At 38.1% G+C, this 25867-nt stretch overlaps 1 protein-coding gene across 2 annotated transcripts in view; it reads left to right on the forward strand.

Moving 5' to 3' along the window:
* The window catches only part of gig (TSC complex subunit tuberin), a 613633-nt gene that overhangs the window by 82179 nt on the left and 505587 nt on the right, over positions 1-25867 (forward strand). For both annotated transcript variants that reach the window (XM_090372592.1, XM_090372593.1), the window contains exon 5: positions 7048-7127. In XM_090372592.1, coding sequence (XP_090228718.1) covers positions 7048-7127 — 80 coding nt within the window. The remainder of the gene's footprint in view (positions 1-7047; positions 7128-25867) is intronic.

Below are 25867 nucleotides of genomic sequence, written 5' to 3' on the forward strand. Positions count from 1 at the left end.
CCAACCTTTTAGCTTTTCTGGGCCACATTGGAAGAAGACGAGTTGTATTGGGCCACACATAAAATACACTAACACTAATGATTGTTGATGAGCAAAAAATGTAGAATATATAGTTAACATATTTAAGTAATTTAAACTTCATTAATTCATGAATTTTTTATTGTAAAAGACAAGACAGCAACATGAAATTAGTGAGATGTTTGACATTGTTTTTGAGACACTAATGCTTCGATATTTGGTTCGATGAAAGTAGTTGCAATTCTCAGTCAGTTCTCAAGGTGCTCACCAGATATTTTGGTTCTAGTTTTATTCTTCGTGTGCTTCACCCTTGAAAATAGCTGCTCACAAATGTAGGTGCTTCCAAATAACGATGACATGAATAAGACTTGATTGTGAAGCGAGGGATATTTTTCTCTGGGAAGATATATCTTATAGAAGTCCAGTAAAGAGACATGATCAAATTTTTCTTTAAGTTGAATGTCAGTTGTATCTCTATGCTTTCCATTTGAAAATTGGCAGATAATATGTTTATGTCGACTGAAAATGGAGTTGCGAATATACCAAAAGATTGATGATTTTTCCAGAAATCTTGAAACCTGTTCTCAAATTCCTGTATCAAATCGAAAAGCAAGACTGCATATTTTTCGTTGTTCACAGGACTGTGTTTAGCCAACGTGTCTAAATGCATAAAATTGTTTGCTTTAATTTGAGATTGCCATAGTTTCAGTTTTATTTCGAACGCTGTTATAGTTTGAAACATTGTATTGGTCAGTTGGTTTTCACCTTGAAGACGCATGTTTAACTCATTTAAATGAGCGGTCAAGTCTACTAAAAATGCCAAATCTGTGAACCAGTTTTCATCATCAAGTTCTGGCACAAATTTTGTTTTTGATTCAATAAACAACTTGATTTCATTTCGCAAATTATAAAATCTTTTCAACATTTTACCTCGACTTAACCATCTTACTACCAAAAAGTAAATGATGTCTCCATAGTCAGCATCCATAAATTTAAGGAATTCCTGGAATTGGTGATGATTCAGTTCCTTGGCCCTTATGAAACATACAGCCTTGATGACAATCTGCATGACTTTATCCATCTTTAAAGCTTTTGTGCATAAACTTTCTTGGTGTACTATGCAGTGATATTTCATCATATGTAAATTTTGGGAGGCAATTGCATCGTCTTCTATTAATTTTAAAAGTCCATCTCTTTTACCTATCATCGTCGGGGCACCATCAGTAGCTATACCAGATATGTTCACAATGGACAAAGAAAATCACTTTAACGTATTTTTCACTGCTTCGTATAAATCTCTTGATTTAGTTGTCTTTTAATGGCACTAAAGAAGCCATTTCTTCAGTGATATTATATTCGTCATCAATACCTCTAATAAAAATTGCCAATTGAGCTGTATTAGTAGCATCAATACTTTTGTCTATCGCAAAAGCATAAAATTTAAAATTAGCAGCTCTACTCTCCAAACCTTTTTCGATAGATTTTCCTATTTCATCAATTCGCCTGGCTATAGTCTGGTGAGATAATCTGATTTTAGAAAAATCCCCTTTTTTATCAGGACAAATTATATCTGCCACGCTTTCCATACATTGCTTAATAAACTCTCCATCGGCATATGGTTTTGATTTTTTTGCTATCAGGTTTGCAACCACATAACTAGCTTTTACAATAGAATTCGTTTGAGGTGTTATTTTTTTAAAAAAAACTTTGTTGAGAGGATAGACTTTTTTTTTTTTTCAGTTCCGCTATTTTGTCTTTACGATACATTCCTTGATACGCACTAAATTTCGCAGCATATTTTTGCGTATAATGCCTTTTCAAATTATAGTCTTTGAAAACTGGCACAAATTCCCTACAAATTAAGCATATTGCCTTAGTATTTGCCTCTACAAAAATGTAGTCATCTGTCCACTTTTTGTTGAACAATCTTCTTTCTTCTATAATTTTTCTTTTTTTGGTTTGGTTTTCTTTTGAGATGCTGTGGAAGCCATGCTGGAATTAAAAAAAAAAAAAATAGATCAAAAATTAGGAAGCAACGTTTAGTAATCAAATACAAATACTTACGTCTTCTAAATAACCAAAAATGTCTGTCGTTTACAAAGGTAGGTAGGAAGAAATATTATCACTGCGTTTTACTCGCCAAATCACCACAAACACACGTAACATCTGCACCTTTCTTCAGTGTCAACTCGACTGTTTACAATTACACATTGAGAGCTGTACCAGCATACCCATGGTGCACATAGAAAGACATCTATTGCGTGGTAAAAGTAGGAAGCAAGAGCGCTAGCACACCATTTATTATGTCGAGAAGGTTACAAAGCTGAAAGTTACTAGTAAGCAGTGCTTTTTTTGTAAAAAAATAGGTGCCGGTACTCATTCTTTGCTATCAAGAAAAATGAAAAAAAATTGTGTGTTGCTGAATGACGTTCCGACACAGCCAAGAATCAAGATATTTGCTGGATCGAAGTGTGTCACTGGTGGCCTACAATTTTAAGAAATGATAGTGAAGAAATTGTTTTTGTCATTAACGAAGCTCTGGTTGGGCTGACGATCAGATTCATTTGTGAAAATCCTTGCTCACATTCATCGATGAAATTGTTATCGTACTCAGAGCATTCATCAAATGCTTCAATTATCCTGAAACCGGCTTATCAATTAGGTAACCCCAAAATCCCCAAATTGTATCTTTCATTTAACTGTAACCTAATTGACAATTTTCTAACTTCATTTTCACCAAATGCCAACATTTCACATTTAGAAGGTTTAATACCTTTGTTGTCCTCATTTTCCTTCTCTCGTGATCGTTATTGTCACTAGTTCTTTGAACTAGTTGTTAAATTTTAATCTTTTTTTTTTTTTTTTTTTTTTTGAAACTGTCCAAAATGTCGGTGTCATTCAGATATTCAGGTACTGTGACCATGTAAACAGAGTAAGGGAAAATTTACTTAAAAATGTGATTAACGCACTTCTGCGAAACAATAGATGATTATTTGTCGGGATAAAAGAAAACCACTCTCTCCTAATTCTCGAACGGGGCACTTACAGTTGATTCACAGCGGTGTCCAACCTACGGCCCGTGCAGAAAGTGAACTAAAACAGAATTTTAAATTTTGTTAATTATCAAAAAATTTTCTCATTAAATGTTTTGTTTAGTAAATGTAATTGTGTATGTACTTATTAAAATTTCCAAATATTTTCAGTTTTTCTTTTACATGGGAAAATTGTATTTGTATTTTGTATTTGTTTTTGTATGGGCAGCTCCTAGAATAGAAGTTAATCTCTGCCTCGTTGCTCTGTTCAGTTTTTACAGACTCTGTCAAGGTAATGCCAGTGTGTGTCACGTAATAAAAAAAAAAAAAAAATTCCAACCAATTGAACTGGGATAGGGGAAAAGGAAGCAGAGAGAGAAAAAAAAGTTTTAACCCCAGACAGGAGATTTTCATCCCACACGGGAGAAAGTGATAGGACAGACAAATTTTTGTCTGTGAGCTTGTGTTTGTTCTGTAGTGTGTTGTGTATTGGCCTTTTGATTACCTGGACTTCAGCCTCCAGGTACTCATCCCTAGCCGCGGGAAGGCAAGGTCTCTCCTACTATCTGCTCACCCTCTTCCCTGGGAAACTTTTTCCCCAGGGAGGAAAAGAAAACTAGAGTCAGGTGAGGAGGGGGACTCCCCTCCTCTTTCATCTCAGTCCAGGATAAATTGCTAGGAAAAAAAAAAAGAAACTAGAGTGGGTGAGAGGTTGCTAGCCTGACCTGGGGGAAAAGGTTGGACACCACTGCAGTAGAAGGTTGACAAAAGCCCATTGGCAGCATTGGAAATACTCCTTGTGTAGAAGTTAACTGATGTACGATTTAGTGCAAATGCATCATTTTAATATGCAGCCAACTACTAAAGTAGTATGAATTGGCATTATTTAATATATCTCATATTGGAAATACCTTCACAATGAGTTGCCATGATATTGCACTACCTCAAATAAGTAATGCTTCACCAACAGAAGGCTTGATGGTGTGCAAGTAGATTAAACTTAAAGCATTTTAGGGCTAAAGCCTCAGATTGCATAGAAGTTAACTGACGTACAGGTTAGTGCAAATGCATCATTTTAGAATATACATCCATATACTAAAGTAGATAAGGAATCTTTAAGGCACACCATCAGGCATCTCTCATATTGTGGAGTTATACTTCATAACTGGATTGTCATCATTGCAACACCAGGGTACCTGCGCACCTTCTGATGAGAATCTAAGCAGCTTTGAAACAGTGCCAAACCAAGCTGCATCATATAGCCATTTGTGTAGTTGACCTGGGCATGTGGTGTGACCTTGGCAGTTGATTAACTTTGTGCCTCTTCAGTTTCGCTTTTGTATCTATGCTAACATACAGCACAGCTTTCAGGTGATTTGGGAATGTTTAAAGATGGATGTGATTCAATCACAAAAATTAGTGGTCCTGGAGCTCCAACCACCCCACCCCCCATTGCCACAGAAACCATAAATACTGCTTCTGTAATATTGTGAGAAGTTAGTCATATAACATTAAGGCAATTGGCAGAGATGTTGAGAATATCAGTAGGAAGCATGCATGGTATTCTCCATGACATTTGCATATGGCATGTGTTTGTGCACACTGGATTCCAAGACTACTCACACGAACAGCAAGTTCACATGAAGGTTTGTTAGGAGCTGGAGCAGGTGGTTACTGAAGATGGTGAGGTTTTGAACAAAGTGATAATGGTGGGTGAGAAAGACTTCATTTCGACCCAGAGAGTAAGCAGCAAAGCTCTGTATAGAAGTCTATGTCATCACAAATTCCAAAAGAAAACAGAGTTGTGGCTTCTTCAGAAAAGGTTATGGTCATCTCTCTTTTTTCTTTTTTTTTTTGACATTCAACAATTGGTACCAGCATGCTGTGCATCGTCATACGACTGTTATGAGAGGAGTTATTACTTTTCAAACCTTTCCCTTGCTTAGATGACACTTATGCTTACTTGATTCACTTTTTCATTTCATTCACTTAGTAGCAGAGGTCTATATGTGGTTTTTCTTAGACATGGTAAGTCAGCTCATAGCTTTTGATTTTAGTGTATGCTTAGCTTTTATGGTCAATGTTTTCATCTGTTCTTGTTGGGGCAATGATGATCAATGTACACTGCATACAATTCATAAAGTCAAAATATTATAATTATACATAATTTTTAGGCCTGATTAATGCAGTTTGGTATTGCATGCTAATATATTGATTATCACAGAAATAGAGAATCACTTATTGTTGTTTATCCTTTCAATTCGAGCACTTGATTTCTGAAAAAGTCACCCAGACTGTAATTATAGGTGCATTGGGTATCATCTTCTATATAATTTAACAGTTTCTAATATGAATTTAACAATGTGTATACTCCAATAGATTCAACTAGGTATATCTATCAGATATACTCTATTGTTCACTAATGCTAATATACAATGTGTCTCAAAAATATTGGTACAAACGTTTAAGGGAGGTAGGTAACATCTAAAGGAATGTGAATTGCATAGGAACTCATAACTGGAAACGTCACCGTAAGTCGGTACACGGCACTGTTCATCAGTTTGCGAGAGAGAAAATTTCTGGTTTACTCATTCAAGCAGTAGTCACCACACGAAGAGCATGCATCGATATACGAACTGTGAGCTGGCAGACATGCACCTAGTATATGGATTAGCAGAGGGCCCACACGGTGTGTGCCCCCATGCGGCACAGCATCGCTTCGCAATAAATGTGTGTGTGGGCAGGTATGGTCGGTGACTGCTTAGTCGGCCCATACCTGTTACCATCCCACATGAACTCCACTAAATATTGGATCTTTCTTGAACAAGTTCTACCAGGGTTACTTGACGATTTTCCAGCAAATGTGAAGTGCAACATTTGGTTTCAACATGACAGGGCGCCTGCCCATTATGGAAGGTGTGTTTGTGACCATTTGAACAGGTGTTTTGGGCGTCAATGGATTGGTCGTGGTGGACCCATTGACTGGCTTCCACGCTCACCTGATTTATCGAGCCTTGATTTCTTTCTGTGAGGGGTCCTCAAATCTATTGTGTATGAATCGCCTGTGGAGACGGAAATGGATCTCGTTGCGAGACTCGTCTGCGCTGCTGCTACTGTCAAAGAAACTCCAGGTGTGTTCGACTGTGTCCGCCAATCCATGCTGCGTTGGTGTCGCACATGCATCTTGTCTCATGGTGGAACCTTCGAGCATCTATTGTAACATCATGAAATGCATCCATCTCGTACTCCATTGTTAATATTATGTCAAATAAATGTTTGCCACTAATTACTGTCTTGTGTCATTTCTGCTTCTTGTGACTCTGCTACTACTTTCCTGTGACGTTTCCGGTTATGGGTTCCTATGCGATTCACATTCCTTTAGATGTTACCTACCTCCCCTAAATGTTTGTACCAATATTTTTGAGACATCCTGTATATACTGTAAAATATTATACTGTAGATTCCATTATAGTGTTAGTGTACACATTGCTACTGCAATGCCTCTAGGTGTATAAATAAATAAATAAGATCTTTATTGTAAAGTTCACGGGTACACGCAGGTACCATGATCCTACAATACCCTTCACGGCACCATGCGAGGGGTTAACAAGCGGCAACAAATATTAAAAACTAATTAGTCATTTTTACTATTATTGTATTGCCATGCCATCTATATTTGTCTCAATTCAGTATATATGTAAGTGTTTTTTTTTTTTTTTTTTAAACCTTGATGTTTCAGCTATTTCACAGAAAATAACTGCAACATCTGGCTGTAGTTGATTAGCAGATTATTTTGTTAATCTTAAATATGGAATGTGTTGCTTATTCTGATTATTATTAATATTTTTTTTTGTGTCAGAAATACTCTGAAGTCTGCTTGTAAATGTCAGAAACTCAGCATATTTTATAAGAAGGATAGGCATTCATAATTGAGCTGTTTTAACACCAAAATTATGACATTTTTGACTTTATTTATTTATTTTTTATTTTTTTTCAGTATGATCAGCTTACAATCATGAGAAGCAGTTTCTTTCAATTGATAAAAACTCATAATTTTGCAGAAGATTTTATTCCAAGGTAAGTTTTATTTTATTTGAAGTTAGTTTTATATTTCACATTCAGATAGTTTTTGGTTGTGCAAGGTACCCAGTATATGTTGGATTTTATTTTTTTAACTAGTATTAGTATTCACTATATAGTACAAAGAAGCCACAGGCTTTTGTTGCACTGGCAAAAAAAAAAAAAAAAAAAACCACCAAGTAGATAAGAAAATACAAATTATGTGCTTCCCTTCTCTTCTAGGTAACTATCCAGATGACTTTTGAATTTATGCAAACTGTCAGCCTCACCTACCTGCACAGGCAACTTGTTCCAACAATCAACTACTCACTGGCTAAAAGAAAACTTTGTACAACTTCCTACAATCTAATCTAAACCTCAACCCCAGTAATTTGAGTTTTTGGCCCCTAGTTCTGGAATTCTTTATGACAGTGAAAATTCGACCTTCATTCACTTTACTTATTCCTCTCAGAGTCTTAGGAATCTCAATCCAGTCACCTCTGAGGTGCCTGGTTGCAAGCTCTGTAGCCCACATAATCGGAGTCTTTCCTCAAAGGTCATCCTTTTGCCTATCTCACCATGTGAATTGCCCATCTTTGGGCCCTTTCAAGAAGTTCAATGTCTTTTTTTTTTTTTTTTTTTTTTTCCAGATAAAGTGGGATTATGACATTGTGGAATAGGACATTGTGGGATTTCCTGCCTGTTAACACTGTTCAGAAAATGTCATATCTGTCTGTATTGTAACTCCCAGATCCCTTTCCTCTCCACTGTTTTTAATTCAGCCCCACCAAGTGTATAATTTATTTTGGGATTGCTATTCCCCAAGTGCATTTAGCTGCATTGAAACATAGCTGCCTGCCACTTCTCTGACCATCTTTGAAGTCAGTTCAAGTCATCCTGAAGGAGCACTGCTTGGCACCGGTTATTAACTATTCTACCAATCTTTGTCTGCAAATTTTGACAGCATGCCTTCTATTCCTTTGTCAATGTCTTTGAAGAATATCTATTAATCACAACCCTTTGCCTTTTGTCCTGCAGCCACTCAGCAGTCCATCTTAGAATTTTACCAGCAGTCCTTTCCTGTTTCAGCTTATAAAGTAACCTCCCATGTGGGACTGAGTCAGATGCTTTACTAAAATCAGAATAAAATATGTCAAAATTATTTCCTACATCTGGCTCATGAGTAACTGTGTCAAAAAAAGCGTACTAAGTTAGTTAACCCTTATCAAAACCATGTTGTGTTGCCTTCAGAATGCCATTTCTATCGAAATGTCCCTGGATTGCATTCTTAATCATTGCCTCTAAGATTTTCCCTACCACTGAAGTCAGACTAGCCTGTCTATATTTACCAACTTCACTCTTAGATCTGCCTTTATGTATTGCCAATACCTTGGCACTTCTTCAATCGAAAGGAATCTCCTCCCAAGTCCAAAGATGCTTTTGTAATTAATCCCAGTGGTTCAATACACTCCCTGGCAGTCTCCCTCAAAACTACTATGTATATTTCATCAACTCTGGGAGCCTTACTTGCCTTTATGCTCAAAATTTTCTAATAAACAGTTATCTGTAATTGTAAAATCACTAAATTCATATGACTCAGCCTCTTCTCAGCATGAAGTGTCTTTTGTCAGTAAAAACTGATGCAAATTATCTGTTCAATTCATCTGCAACATCAGCTGGTTTATCTAAGACTTTCCCACACCCAGTATACAAGGGTCTGATCTGATTTGCTTTCTTTTTTGTTGTATTCATATATATGAAAAATTCCTTGTTTCCATTCTTCCCTTATTTGCGGTATTATTATATTTTACATTATTATTTTTTTAAATTAAAAAGCGACTCCTAGCCAGAAACTGGCAAATCTGCTGTATATATTATATACAGATGATCATAAATTGCAAGGTCATGAAACAAGCTGGGAGAATTCAATTATTCATTCTCAATCTTCATATCACATATCCAGACAAACAAAATTCATGACATTAGAATTAAAGTCAGAAATATTAGCTGTGGCACAAGGAACCACAAGACAAAGCACATGGCACAATGAGCCATATAACATGAAATAAGATCAAACATGACACATGGAGCCACTGATCTTATGAAGTCAACATAAGATGAAGTCAAATAACAGTATGATCACAAGTAATTACATACGTTGTCCAATAAGATTATTTATCCTCTCTACAAAGCAACATGATGATCATTAATTACAAGGCCACAACAAGGCTTCACCACATGAATTTAAGGAAATAATTCCAGCAAGACTTCAATAATCTTCACAGATCCTAAAAGTGCAGAAAATTGACAACTTGTCATCTATCCAAATTGGTTGATACAATATCATAAGATACTAAATATGGCATAATGAATCACATTTGATTTTAAAGCAGAATGCAATATAAATAGTGCAAAGTGATATTAATATAAATATAAATATTGAATATAAATAGTATAAAGTCAAGAACATTTCACTTGAACATCACGCAACACAGCGGTAACCCCCAAGGAAGAATACGCTGGTCCCAAAGGAACTTGTTGTTGTAGGTGACTCTATTGTCAGCGAAACGGGGAACATATTGTGCAAAAAGGATAGATGGAACAGGACCAGAGTATGTCTGCCAGGGGCAAAGGTTGATGATGTTGTAGGGCAGATATCATCCTTTAGCATTAGCATTAGCATTAGTAGAGGCATATGATGCAAGAAAGCAAGCTTATTCAGCATCAGCCAAAAAAAAAAAAAAAAAAAAACCCCTCTCCCATTTCACCCCTCCGTTCGTTCGAAATACCTGTCCAGTTGAGCTTTAAATTTGTTTAGGCTATCAACTTCAACAAGTGATGGAAGTCGGTTCCACCAACCAACCACCCGCTGGCCAAAGGCAAATTTCCGCACATCTATCCGACATCCGTCCTTCCTCAATTTGAATTTATGCCCTCTGAGGTGATTATTCTGAGAAAGATGAAGAATCCCATTGGCATTGAGCATGCTCAAACCATTCAAAGCCTTATACACCTCTATCAGATCACCTCGCCGGTGCCTAGTCTCCAGACTCTGTAATTTGCAAAACTTAAGCCTTTCTTCGTAAGAGCAACCCTTTGTTCCATTTACTAATCTTGTTGCCCTTCTCTGTACCCGTTCCAGCAGCTCTACATCCTTCTTGAAATGAGGCCTCCAGACCTGTATACAGTACTCAAGATGTGGCCTAACCATTGCCTTCTACAAGGGAATAATCACCTCCTTATCCATGCTAGAAAAATTCCTGTATATCATTGACAAGACACCATGAGCTACTCTTGCAGCTCGTCTGCACTGCTCAGAGAACTTTATATCTGCCTGCACAATTACCCCCAGGTCCTTTTCATTCTCCACCACTGTCAGTGTAGTACCGCAGAGTTGATACATTGCTCTGGGGTTACTGTTACCCATATGTAGTACTTTACATTTGTCAATGTTAAACTTCATTTGCCACCTCTCAGCCCATCTGTTCAACCTTTCCAGATCCTGTTGCAGCAGCATAGCGTCAGTAGTGTCCTTAACGACCCTGCCAACCTTTGTATCATCTGCAAACTTAGACATTAAACTTGATATCCCATCATCAATATCATTCATAAACACCGAAAACAACAATGGACCCAACACTGAACCTTGAGGAACTCCACTAATAACATTAGTCCACGTTGAGCAGTGTCCATTGATTACCACTCTCTGTCTTCTGCCACTCAACCATCCCCTTATCCATAGCAGCAATTTGCCTCCAATGCCACACTGCTCCAATTTGTGCAGCAGTCTTCCATGTGCAACAGTATCAAAAGCCTTTCTAAGATCCAAATATATAATATCAAAGTTATTCCCTGCATCCAGTTCTTTTGTGACTACATCATAGTATCCAATCAAATTGGTCAGGCAAGACCTGCCCTTAACAAAACCATGCTGCGTCTGAGCTATAACTGAATTCTTGTCTAGATGATCCTGCAGTGCTTCTTTAACCAGTGCCTCCATTAATTTACCTGGAACAGAAGTTAAACTAACAGGTCTATAATTACTTGTGTCAGCCTTTGATCCTCCTTTGTGAATTGGGGTTACATTTGCACATCTCCAGTCTATGGGTACCTCCCCTGAGTCCAAAGAAGCTCTCATAATTATGGCTAGGGGTTTGCATACTTCCTTTGCTGCCTCCTTTAATATAACTGGATAGATCCCATCCACCCCAGGTGCCTTTTTTATGTTTATCCTCAACAATCTCTCCTCCACTTTCCTCTCAGTTATTACAAAATCATCCAGCTCACTGCCAATGTTTACTTTACCTACATCATTCTCCTTCCTGAATAACTGCTCATGCGTGAATGTAGATGCAAAATACTCGTTTAGATTGTTAGCCACCTGAGCAGGATCCTCAACTGTTGAACCATCAATATCCAGTGGACCAATCTGATTCATCCCTTTCCTTCTCGAGTTCAAGTATGTAAAGAACTCCTTTCTGTTTTTCTTTGCATCCTTTGCCAAGGATTTTTCGTAGTCTGCCTTTGCCTGCCTAATCTCCTTTGTGACTTGGTTACAGACCAACTTATATCTATCATAGGCTTCCATGTCACCCATTAATTTGTATGTATCCCATGCATTTTTCTTCTCTGCCACATGTCTCATTAGTCCATCTGACATCCATTTAGGCCTAAACCTTGAACAATATTTCTTAGTTGGTATGTAAAGCCTGGTAGCCACCAAGATTAGTTCCTTGAATGCTTCCCATTTTGAGTTTGCTGTTGGTAACATCATCAGTTGGTCCCACTGTATAGAATTTAAATACTGTCTCAGACCATCATAGTCGCCTTTACGAAAACAAAAACCCTTCCCTTTACCTCTGATGGTAGTTACCTCCTTGAGTAAATCCCACTTCAACACACTGTGATCACTGCCACCTAGTGGTTCATTTATCTGCAGGTTCTTAATGCATGAAGAATCACTACTGATAATCAGATCAAGAGTATTGCTCCCTCTTGTTGCCTCACGAACATGCTGATGTAGAAAACAATCATCCAATAAATCCACAAAAGCCTTGCTAGTGTGCGAGTGACCAACCCACAAATTCCAGTCAATATCTGGGAAATTAAAATCCCCCATTATAAGACTCTCTGATTTACTGGCCCACTCTATTTCCCTGTACAATATATTATTATACTCATCAGAGTCATTAGGCCTATAGCACACTCCTACTCTCAATTTTGATTTCCCTATGCTTATGTCACACCAAACTGACTCGACACTGCCCTGTCCATCGATGTCAACTGGCTTCACTTCCTTTGACTTTATGTGTTTCTTAATTAATAGCATAACCCCTCCTCCCCTCCTGTCCTGTCTATCCTTTCTATATACATTGTATTCCCCAAATTCCAGTTCAGCATTACTTATATCTGTGTGACACCACGTCTCTGATATCCCAACAATATCTGCCTTTGATGTTTTGAGCAATACCTCAAATTCATCAAATTTATTTACCAAACTCCTAGCATTGGTGTACACGCAGGTATACATGCACCTGTTTCTATTCTTAGCTACCCTAACACAACCCATGTGTTTACTTGTTACGCAATGACTACCAGCAGTCTCTGAAATATCCTGCATCTTGTTTTTCAGACTTCTGCTCATTTGAATAGAAGCAGTGCAAGAATCACTTCCACCTCTGCCAGCAGCTACTGTTAATCTATTAATCCGTGTATCCCTCCAAGGTAGCAGTTTTCCGAACCATCTAACTCTGCCTCGATAGCATCAGCAAATATTCTTGCACCCTTTCTATTTAAGTGTATCCCATGCCTGTAGAAGCAATCTCTCCTGTTAACAAGTACAGTCCAGGCTGAAAAAAATTCTACCCCTTGAGCCTTGCACAATCCCTCCAGGGCCGAATTGATCGACAAGGCTCTCATCATATACTCCCTCCTATCGTGTCTGGGCAGAATTGCAGACACTTTCAAGTTCAACCCTAATTCACGGCTTTTTTTCAACAGTGACCTGTACTTGCTAAGTAATTCCGCCGGTCTCCTACTCTTAATATCATTAGTGCCAACGTGTACAACTATATCACCTTTTGTGCCCTTAAAAGATGATATCCGCTCTACAACATCATCAACCTTTGCCCCTGGCAGACATACCCTGGTCCTATTCCACCTATCCTTTTTACAAAGCATGTTCCCCGTTTCCCTGACAATAGAGTCACCAACAACTACTAGTTCCTGTGGGACCAGCGCATTCTGCCTAGGGGGCTGCCCCTGTGTTGCCTGATGACCAAGTGCAAGCTCTGGCGTTGATGTGGGCAGCTGAGAGCTTGATGGGCCCCTCAATTTATTTCCTTCGAGGGCATCCACCCTGTCCTTCAAGGTCTCATAAAGGCCCATAACAACGCTGAGTTGTCGCCTGATTTCCTTGCACTCCTTACATCGTGCACACACAAAGACATCCCCCTTGGCAGTATCATGTCCCGTACCCGACTGCTCCGCAAACATCAAGCAAACAGTGCATTTTAATAGACTGTGATTCAGAGGGCAACTGCCCCCCTCAGTTCTCCCCTGAACCACAGCACTCCCATTAGCTTGAGCCTTTTGCTTTGCTGCTCTGGTCAGAGTCATGATTCCAATTTAATTCAATAAAATTTAAAACAAAAATTAAATCCTTAAGTTATATCCCAAAACAGTTATGTTATATATATATATATATATATATTTTTTTTTTTTTTTCGGTATCTAGTGTTCCCTTTATACAACTTCCGTATCACGTGTACCACTATGGTTACGTATTAATTATTTGTTACGATTAAGTCGTTATATATTTATAGAGTTAAAAATACAATTTAATTGACAATAAAGTTTATCAAGATTAATAGATTTACTGATTAATTGACAATATTATATTATGCAGTATACTACACTAAGCTTATGCTATCGTGTAAAAATGGCGGGAATTCACGAACGGTATTTCTACGGACTCGTAAGTATTGATTAGCTTCGAAATCTCGCTATCTCAATTTAGAATAAACTAAGGATCCTGACTAGGTCTATAATCTACTTATAGAAGATAATTTGATATAACAATTGGTTAATAAATCGACTAAATTTGGTTAAAAGACCTCTCGTTCAATTTGTGACACGTGGATTTGATACCGTTACCGATACTAAGTAATATCTACGAAATATCTGTCTAAGTTAAAATTTAAACTAAGTATCGTAACTAGGAATATAAAGCTACTCTAGAAAATAAGTTAATATGACAATTTAAACTAATAAAGCAGAAAATAAATCAGGAAAAACTTCTCTGTTTGAAGAGCTTTAAGGAGCAATGTCTGCACAGACCAACCTCGCACCCAGACTCAGGCACAAAGGGTGATATTGTTGTACACGTTGGCACTAATGATATTAAGAGTAGGAGACTGGCAGAATTACTTAACAAGTACAAGACAATGCTGAAAAAAATCTGTGAGTTAGGGTTGAATTTGAAAGTGTCTGCAATTCTTCCCAGACACAATAGGAGGGAGTATATGATGAGAGCCTTGTCGATCAATTCTACCCTGGAGAGATTGTGCAAGGCTCAAGGGGTAGAATTTTTCTCAGCCTGGTCTGTGCTTGTTAACAGGAGAGACTGCTTCTACAGGGATCGGATACACTTAAATAGAAAGGGGTGCAAGAATATTTGCTGATGCTATCGAGGCAGAGTTAGATGGTTCGGAAAACTGCTACCTTGGAGGGATACACGGATTAATAGATTAACAGTAGCTGCTGGCAGAGGTAAAAGTGATTCTTGCACTACTTCTATTGAAATGCAATTGAGCAGCAGCCTGGAAAGCAAGGAAATGGGAATTTCCAGGACTGCTGGGAGTCATAGTGGAACAAGTAAATACATGGGCTGTGTTAGGGTAACTAAGAGTAGAAACAGGTGCATGTATTCTTGCATGTACACCAATGCTAGGAATATAGTTAATAAATTCGATGAGCTTGAAGTGCTAGTCAAAACGTCAAAGGCAAATATTGTTGGGATATCAGAGACATGGTGTCACACAGACATAAGCAGTGCAGAACTGGAATTTGGGGAGTACAATGTGTACAGAAAGGATAGACAGGACAGAAAGGGAGGAGGGGTTATGCTGTTAGTTAAGAAACACATAAAATCTAAGGAAGTGCATCCAATTGATGTGGGTGGACCATGCAATGTTGAGTCTGTTTGGTGTGACATAACCACTGGGAAAGAAAAATGAGAGTAGGTGTGTATTATAGGCCTGACACACTTCTACTCTCAATTTTGCTTTCCCAGTGCATATGTCACACCAAACTGACTCTGTCCACCCATGTTATGTGGAAGCACTTCCTTAGATTTTATGTTTCTCAACTAATAGTATAACCCCTCCCTTCCTATCCTGTCTATCCTTTCTATACACATTGTACTTCCCAAATTACAATTCTGCATTCCTAATATCTGTGTAGTGCCATGTCTGTGATATCCCAACAACTAGTTCCTGTGGGGATTGCCGCTATGTTGCCTAATGTTCAAGTGCAAGCTGTGGCGTTGATGTGGGCAGCTGAGAGCTTGATGGGCCCCTCAATTTAAATCCTTCGAGGGTATCTACCCTGTTCTTCAAGCTCTCATAAAGGCTCATAACAATGCTGAGTAGGTGCCTCATTTCCTCACATTCGAGAACATGGTAAGACATTCTCCTTGGCAATATGTCCTGTTCTTGATAGCTCTACAAACATCAAATGAGCAGAACATTTCAAAAGTAATAGTAGTAGTGGTGGCATGTGATGCAAGAAAGCAAGTGTATGAGCTTATGCAGCATCAGCCAAAAAAAAAAAAAAAAAAATCACACCATTCCCTCCAAATGCCTGTCCAGTTCCTCCTTAAATTTATTCAACCTATCAACTTCCACAACGACAGATGGAAGTTTGTTCCTGCAATTAACCACCCACTGGCTAAAGGCAAATTTCCACACATCTATTCTACATCTGTCCTTTCTTAATTTGAATTTATGCCCCCTTAGGTTCGTAATCTGAACAAGTGTAAGGATCCTATCAGAATTCAGTGTGCTCAACCCATTCAAGGCCTTATACACCTCAATCAGATCACCGCGCAGGTGCCTAGTCTCCAGCCACTGCAATTTACAGAACTTAAGCCTCTCTTGGTAAGAGGATCCCTTCATTCCCCTCACCAATCTTGTCACCCTTCTCTGTACACGCTCAAGCAAATCTACATCCTTCCTAAAATGAGGCCTCCAGACCTGTATGCACTACTCAAGGCGTGGCCATTGCCTTATACAGAGGGACAATCACCTCCTTTTCTCTGCTAGCAAAATTCCTATATATCATTGACAAAACCCCATGACCTACCCTGGCAGCTTGTCTGCATTGCTCAGAAAACTTCATATCTGACTGCACAATTACTCCCAGGTCTTTTTCATTTTCTACCACCTTAAGTGTAGTACCACACAGTTGGTACGTTTCTCTGGGGTTACTTCTACCCATATGCAGTACTTTGCATTTGTCAAGGTTAAACTTCAGTTGCCACTTCTTAGCCCATCTGCCCATATTATCTAGATCCTGTTGCAGTAGCACACTGCCATTACTGTCATTAACAACCCTGCCAACCCTCGTGTCATCTGCAAACTTCGACATTAAGCCTGATATACCTTCATCAATATCATTGATAAATATACAAAACAACAGTGGACCCAACAGCGAACTCTGTGGGACTCCACTAATAACATTATTCCACGAAGAGCAGCACCCATTGATTACCACCATCAGTCTTCTCCCACTTAACTATCCTTTTATCCATTGTAGCAACTTACCATTCTGCTCCAATTTGTACAATAGTCTTCCATCTGCAACAGTGTCAAACGCTTTCCTGAAATCCAAATATATGATATCAAAATTATTTTTTGCATCCAGTTCCTTTGTAACCACATCATAATATCCTATCAAATTTGTCAGACAAGACTTTCCCTTAACAAACCCATGCTGTGTCTGAATTATTGCTGCAGTCTTGTCTAGATGATCCTGCAATGCATCTTTAACCAGTGACTCCATTATTTTACCCGGAACAGAAGTTAAACTAACTGGTCTGTAATTACTCGTGTCACCCTTCGATCCCCCTTTGTGAATTGGGGATACATTTGCACATCTCCAGTCCATGGGAACCTCCCCCTGAGTCCAAGGATGCTCTCATAATTATGGCTAACGGTTTGCTTAGTTGCTTTGCCGCCTCCTTTAATATAACTGGATAGATCCCATCCACCCCAGGTGCTTTTCTTATGTTTAACTTCAACAATTTCTCCTCCACTTTGCTCTCAGTTATTACAAAATCATTAAGTATCCTGCTACAATTTGATAACCTTCGCCATTTTCAAACCTTAATAATTCCTCATGCGTGAATGTAGATGCAAAATACTGATTCAGTTTGTTTGCTATCTGAGTAGGATCACCAATAGTCGAACCATCGTTCGACTATTGATGTTCGACGTTAAGTGGACCAATCAGATTCATCCCCTTCCTTTTAGAGTTTATATAAGTAAAGAAATCCTTGCTGTTTTTCTTAGCATCTTTTGCCAAGGATTTCTCGTAATCTGCCTTCGCCTGCCTTACCTCCTTTGTGACCTGATTACAGACTAGCTTATATCTGCCATAGGCTTCTGAGTCGCTTGATAATTTATATGCATCCCATGCATTTTTCTTCTCTGTTACGAGTTTCATTAGTTCATTAGATAACCATTTAGGCCTAAACCTTGAACAATATTTCTTAATAGGTATGAAACTTTTAGTAGCATCCATGATTAATTCCTTGAATGCTTCTCACTTAGAATTTACTGTTGGTAATATCGTCAGTTGATCCCACTATACAGAATTTAAAAACTTTCTGAGACCACTGTACTCACCTTTACGGAAGCAAAAACCCTTTCCTTTACCCCTGATGGTAATTAATCTTTAAGTAAATCCCACATCAGTACACAGTGATCACTGCCACCTAGTGGTTCCTTTATCTGCAAATTCTTAATACATGAATGATCACTGCTGATAACCAGATCAAGAGTATTGCTCTCTATGGTTGCCTCTTAAACATGCTGCTGCAGAAAACAATCATCCAATAAATCCACAAAATCTGACTAGTGTGTGAGTGAGCAATCCACAAGTTCCGGTCAATATCTAGGAAGTTAAAATCCCCCATTATAAGACATTCTGAATTACTAGTCCACTCTATTTCTCTGTACGATTGTTCATTGTACTCATTTGAGTCATTAGGCCTATAACACACTCCTACTCTTATTTTTGCTTTCGCAGTGCTTATGTCACACCAAACTGACTCAACAGTGCACTGTTCATCTATATCAACTGGGTGCACTTCTTTTGATTTTATGTTTTTCTTAATTAACACCATAACACCTCCTCCCTTTCTATCCTGTCTATCCTTTCTGTACATTGTACTCCCCAAATTCCAGTTCTGCCTTCCTTATATATCTGTGTGACACCACGTCGCTGCTATCACAACAATATCCGCCTTTGATGTCTTGACCAACACTTCAAATTCATCAAATTTATTTTCTATACTTCTAGCATTGGTATACATGCAAGCATACATGCTCCTATTGCTATTCCTAGTTACCCTAACACATCCCACATACCCACCTATTTCACGATGACTGCCATCCATCCCTGAAACCGCTAACACCCCTTGCTCCAGGTCACTACTTATTCTAATAGAAATTGTGCAAGAATCACCTTCACCTCTGCCTGCGGCTACTGTTAAACTATTAGTCCTTGTATCCCCCCAAACTATCAGTTTTCCAACCCACCTAACACTGCCTCGATAGCATCAGCAAATATTCTTGCACCCTTTCTATTTAAGTGTATCCCATCCCTGTAGAAGCAGTCTCTCCTGTTAAGAAGTACAGACCAGGCTGAAAAAAAATTCTATCCCTTGAGCCTTGCACAATCTTTCCAGGGCCGAATTGATCGACAAGGCTCTCATCATATACTCCCTTCTATCGTGTCTGGTCAAAATTGCAGACACTTTCAAATTCAATCCTAATTCCCGGCTTTTTTTCAACAGTGACCTGTACTTGTTAAGTAATTCTGCCGGCCTCCTACTCTTAATATCATTAGTGCCAACGTGTACAACTATATCACCTTTTGTGCCCTTAAAAGATGATATCCGCTCTACAACGTCATCAACCTTTGCCCTTGGTAGACATACCCTGGTCCTGTTCCACCTATCCTTTTTACAAAGCATGTTCCCCATTTCCCTGACAATAGAGTCACCAACAACTACTAGTTCCTGTGGGACCAGCGCATTCTTCCTTGGGGGTTGCCGCTGTGTTGTGTGATGACCAAGTGCAAGCTCTGGCGTTGATGTGGGCAGCTGAGAGCTTGATGGGCCCCTCAATTTAGATCCTTCGAGGGCATCCATCCTGTCCTTCAAGCTCTCATATAGTCCCATAACAATGCTGAGTTGTTGCCTGATTTCCTTACACTCCTTACATCGCGCGCACACACACACAAAGACATTTCCTCATGGCAATATCATGTTCCGTTCCAGAGAGTTTGGCGAACATTTCACAAGTTGCACATTTTTAAAGGCTGTGATTCAGTGGACAACCATCCCCCTTAGTTCTCCTCTGAACCACAGCAATCCCACTACTTTGAGCCTTTTGCTTTCCTTTGCTGCTCTGGTCTGAGTCATGATTTTGATTCAGTTTTAATACAATTAAAAATATAACACTAAACTTATATCCCAATGCAGTAATATGTATTTAAGTATCGAGTTTTATCTTCTGCCGAGTTATGTTATACGAATTTCGTATCTCCCATCAAGTTTAAGTTATATGTATTATGTTAAAAAGTTACATTTATAAAATCTAAATAGTTATAATAGATAATAAATTTAATTATCTATTGCCACCCATGTGGTTCTATGAATATTACTGTCTTACGTTACAATCTAAGTTACAAGTTAAATTATTAAAACACGTAAATAGTGCTATAATTTATAGTTTATAATCCTCTGCTGATAATGATTACACTGCTACAAGTTACGTAGAAACTTCCAGTATATGTGTTGTGACATAGAGTAAGCATCCCGCCAATACATCAGAACAGTACCTCTCATCCTGCCTACTCTAAAAATAAAAAGATCTGTTCTGGAGGTAGAAAAAAGAAAATCTCCAGACTATAGTTGAATTGATATCAGCCTACCAAGACCAATTACCAGATTCAGGAACTAAGCTGTAATGTAACACAAGCTCTAAGCATCTGCTGAATAACTCACAACAGGATTTCTCCAATTTCATCCAAGCTATAAGAAACAAAATATCTATAAATATGATCCAGAAAAGACTGAAATAATCAAACACACACAATTATGCTGTTTATGTCAGCATTTTAAACTGTCACATAGAATTCATGTCAACAATCTATAAGCCTTATACTATTCTTTCCTCACGTTTAAATAGCACAGATCTTCTCTGGAATAATTTCTGGAAAACTTGAAAAACATGAAAACCTTGCTCAGTGTTAATTAATTGAGCCTCATTGCTTGCCCTCAGTCAGGCGAGCAAGGTTAGGGCTAGAACATAAAAATTCCTTTCTGAGATCCAGGTACTCATGACAATAATATAAAACATGGATCCATGTCTCCGGAGCTTTATGGTGACATTTCCAAAACACCCAGCTGATTCAGTTTTGCTAGAAATGAGCTCTGACCAGTTAATAAAAATATAGTAGATTAGGCACAAACCATTTTTCTAGCAGAACATCAACAAGAGAGGGAAAGAACCTATGAGTTATTTCACCTTTAGCAGAGTTAGCCCATCTATGATTCCAAAGAGTCATTAAGATATCTAAGATTCGCTTGGCCTCATTCTTACGATCATTAGCCAAATCCAACTGAAGATCATGAATAATAAAAGGAGTTCCACACTGAATGTTGAAAGTCATTACTCTGTAAATCAGGCATTTTCTTTGTGACAATCTGTAATTCATCAGCGGAGACAGTTTTACAAACTAGAGCCATCTTCAGGAGCATTATTCTTTGAATGGAATAGTTTTCTTACATATATTTTAAAATTAACACAATCTATCCAAGCTGAGATACTATAAGAAACAATAGGAAGGAAAACGCAGTCATAAAGAAGATATAGTACCCAACCTCTAATACCCCAATCCTTTCTAGTAATCCTTGCTATAATGTTAACAAATTTGCAACCTTTCCAGTTAGAAAATTGTTATGGGTGTCAAATTGAGTCTATGAATACTCCAAGTTATTTAATATTTTTAACTGACTTTAAACTTTCACAACCAGTTAGCACATGAGGTTCTCTACGAACAGATAGGTTCCCTTTTAGCAACAACATTTTTGTTTTTGACTTAGATATTGTTAATTTATAGAAGTCACACCAAGCACCCAGATCTTTTATTATTTCATTGGATTGTTGTTCAATTTGTAGCTGCAAAGAGCCTTCAACTAGGATTATCAAGTCATCAGCATATGCAATCATATGAATATAATTATATTCCTTTCATAACCAATCCTCCACGTAAGTGGTCCAAAAACAGATCCTTGCAGACATCCTTGAATAGCAGATATAGTTACTGAGTTCCAACTAGATTAACCATAAAAGATCTTTCCTTAAAATAATCCACTATGACGTGATATAGCTAGTGGGAGCATTTTGCGAGGCAAAGCATCAATAACACACTCTCCTGAGAGATATTAACAAAAGCCCCTTCAAAATCAAAGAAAATGTCAACATATTTAGCATTTGAATCTTTAATCAACTTAACCAAGGATTTTAAGCATCTTCTGTACCATGACCAGAAGTAAAGCAATATTGTTTGTTTGAGAGTCCAAAATTTTCTTGCATATATTACAATGTTCATTGTGGAAGCATGCGTTCATAGACCTTGCCCAAACCTGGAAATAGTAATTGGACAATTAGAAGAGGGCTCAGTTTTCGGTTTCTCAGGTGACTTCAAAATGATCTTAAGAAGAGCATCCTTCCAAGGTGAGGGAAAAATTCCTTCAAGCAGGCATTTGTTGAAAACAAGAAGGTGTTCAGGAAACAGTTTGAAGAAATGCTTAACCTTCAATGAACACCTGTTATTACGAATTTTGCTAACAGCTAAATTGAGATCTTCCATTGAAAAAGGTTCCTCTTGAATATCGTTAACATACTGATCTAAATGATCAGTAGTATCAGATCTGCATGATAATGAGATCCATCAACTAGGTGATCAAGTATAACATTAATACTGAATAGCCAATCTAGAGTTTCAGAGTCTCCACAACGCATAGAACTTATCACATCCCCAGATGGCCTTAATTTGTTTAAACAACTTATAAACAATATACCCCATGGATCCTCATCCTCGTTGGAACTTCTTACACGCCTTGTTAAACTTCTTTTTGGAGGTCATTAAGATTATAATACCACCATTGCACCAGAGCACATTTAATTTGCTTTAATTTAGTTGATTCCCTCCAGGCATCAAACATCTGCTGCTGCAATAACTGTATCAAATCAAATGCGTTAATCCTAACTCAGTTAATGACATTTCACCAAAAAATTGTCCTTACAAATCTGTCAAATTTATCCCAGGTGTTCTTGATCGCAAATCTTTGAAGTTGCACCGAATGAGGTTGAATAAATCTACTTTCAGCACAGCCTAAGTTGAAAATAATCAGTCTGTTTATTGCTATTAATTCAGTCTGGTTTAACGTGCCAATTAGATGTGGAATTGAAGGCTGTACTATTGCCTAATGTTATATCTATGTTAGACTCACTATTAATAGTAAAAATGTTGGTTCATTACCAGGCTTATTAATGATCCCAAGTTTTGATGAGGATATTAGCTCTTCCAGTAATTTGCTTCTGGCATCTGTAAATTTAGAATACCATAAAAGATTTTTAGCATTTAAATCCACACAGATAATTATTTTTCTACCTTTCAATCTGAATATTGCCTCTTCCAAATAGCTAAGAGAGCAATTGTGGCCTGCATTAGGCTGACAATACATAGATATAATGAAAAATTTCCCCCCCAACTAGTTTCTACGCCAACACAGACTGCATGTGATGTACATAAGGAATCAATTCTAGTCACAACCAGATCAAGCTGAAAATTAGTATAGCAGCTCTCAGATTGTCACAGTTCTTTGAGACAATTCTAAAAGATTGGGTATATCCAGTTAACTGACCCCTATAAACATAGAGTTCCTGAACACAAACAATATCAATCCTTTCATGTTCACAAACTGATCTTAGTTCGTCCACTACAGTTCTTGCCTGCTGTGCATTAATTTGTGGTACTATTACACCAACTTGTGCCTGTTGAAGGCTTCAATACTTTTCATTGCTCTCTAACCACCCCATTTTCTCTTTTTCTGCTCTATTTGGCCAGCCAGCTTCTCAGTCATCCATTTTGGCATCCTCCTGCAATATTTTTTTTAAAGTTATGTATGTGTTCATGGCTTCTGTGATTTATGCTTTAAAAGTATTTCTTTATTCAAATGTATTCGCCATTCCGCCCAATTCACAGATGCTGTATAGTGCCTTAAACTGTCAAAGTCTTTTCTTCTGAATTTAAAACCAATGATTTTACCTTTAACTACTGCAACATCTCTCCTGACAATGGTTCCTGTACTTTAAGCCCTGTGACATCATCTGATTCGTTAGTAACAGTGAGATCAAGAATATTCTTCCCCTAGCACTTTTTCTAACCTACTGGTGCAAATAATAATCATATTAGCATTAACATTAGTTGAGGCATATGATGCAAGAAAGCAATCTTATACAGCATCAGCACAAAAAAAAAGAAAAAAAAAAAAAAAAACATTCCCATTTCACCCATCCGTTCACTCCAAATTTTTGTCTAGTTCTGCCTTGAATTTATTTAAGCTGTCAACTTTTACAACAACAGATGGAAGTTTGTTCCAGCAATCAACCACCTGCTAACTAAAGGCAAATTTCCTCACATCTTTTCTTCAACTTTCATTCCATAATTTGAATTTATGCCCCTCAGAAGATTAATCTCTGCAAGAGGAAGAATCTCATCAGCATTGAGCTTGCTCAAACCATTCAAGGCCTTATACACCTCGATCACATCTCGCAGGTGCCTAATCTCCAGATGCTGCAACTTGCAGAACTTAAACCTTTCTTCGTAAGCACACCCCTTTGTTCCCCTCACCAATCTTGTTGCCATTCTCTGTACTCATTCTAGCAACTCTACATCCTAAAATGAGGTCTCCAGACCTGTATACAGTACTCAAGGTGTGACCTGACCAGTGCCTTATACAAAGGGATAATCACCTCCTTGTCTCTGCTAGCAAAGTTCCTATATCATTGACAAAACTCCATGACCTGCTCTGGCAGCCCATCTGCACTGCTCAGAGAACTTCATATCTGACTGCACAATTACCCCCAGGTTTTTTCAATTTCCACGTCCCTGAGTGTAGTAACACACGGTACATTTATATTTGGTTACTGCTACCCATATGGAGTACTTTGCATTTGTCAATGTTAAACTTCAAATGCCACTTCTCAGCCCATCTGCCTAACGTTTCTAGATCCTGTTGCAGTAGCATACTGTCTTTACTGTCATTAACAACCCTACCAACCTTTGTATCATCTGCAAACTTGGACATTAAGCCTAATATACCTTCATCGATATCATTGATAAATACACAAAATAACAATGGGCCCATCGAATCCTTGGGGACTCTGCTAATAACATTAGTCCATGTAGAACAATGTCCATTTATTACCACTCTCTGCAGTCTCCCACTCAACCATCCTTTTATCCATTGCAGTAACTTGTCCTTAATGCCATAACACTCCAGTTTGTACAGCACTCTTCCATGTGTAACAGTATCAAAAGTTTTCCTGAAATCAAAGTATATGATATCAAAATTATTTCTTGCATCCAGTTCCTTTGTGTCCACATCGTAGTATCCAATCAAATTGGTCAGACAAGACTTCCCCTTAACAAACCCATACTGTGTCTGAAATATTACTGCTGTCTTGTCTAGTTGATCCGGTATCATCTCTTTAATCAGTAACTCGATTATAGCTGACCGGGCTACCCAGGTGGGCAAAGTGCCTACCTGGCAATCCAAAGGTCGCTGATTTGAATCCCGCTTTGGCTTGGATCAGAGTAAATCACAAAAACTGTGGGAGTTGCGTTATGGTCACAGAAGCCGATGCACCAACAACTAACAAAAAAAAAAAAACTCCATTATTTTCCCCAGTACAGAAGTTAAACTAACAAATTTATAATTATTTGTGTCACCCTTTGAACCCCCCTTTGTGAATTGGGGATACATTTGCACATCTCCAGTCCATGGAGAGGTCCCCTGACTCTAAAGATGCTCTCATAATTATGGCTAAGGGTTTGCTTACTTCCCTTGCTGTCTCCTTCGTTATAACTGGATAGATTCCATCTGCCCCAGATGCTTTTTTTATGTTTAACTTCAACAATTTCTCCTCCACTTTGCCCTCAGTTATTACAAAATCACTTATTTTCCTTTTAGAGTTTGATAAACTTCTGGCATTCCCCTCCTTGAATAAATCCTCATGTGTGAATGTAATGTAGATGCAAAATATTCATTCAGTTTATCAGCTACTTGAGCAGGATCATCAATAGTCAAACCATCTATGTTAAGTGAACCAATCTGATTCATCCCCTTCCTTCGAGAATTTATATAAGTAAAGAACTCTGTGCTGGTTTTCTTTGCA

This window comes from Mastigoproctus giganteus, chromosome 4 (genome assembly GCF_048544385.1).
Source record: "Mastigoproctus giganteus isolate SK-2022 chromosome 4, ASM4854438v1, whole genome shotgun sequence".
NCBI lineage: Eukaryota > Metazoa > Arthropoda > Arachnida > Uropygi > Thelyphonidae > Mastigoproctus > Mastigoproctus giganteus.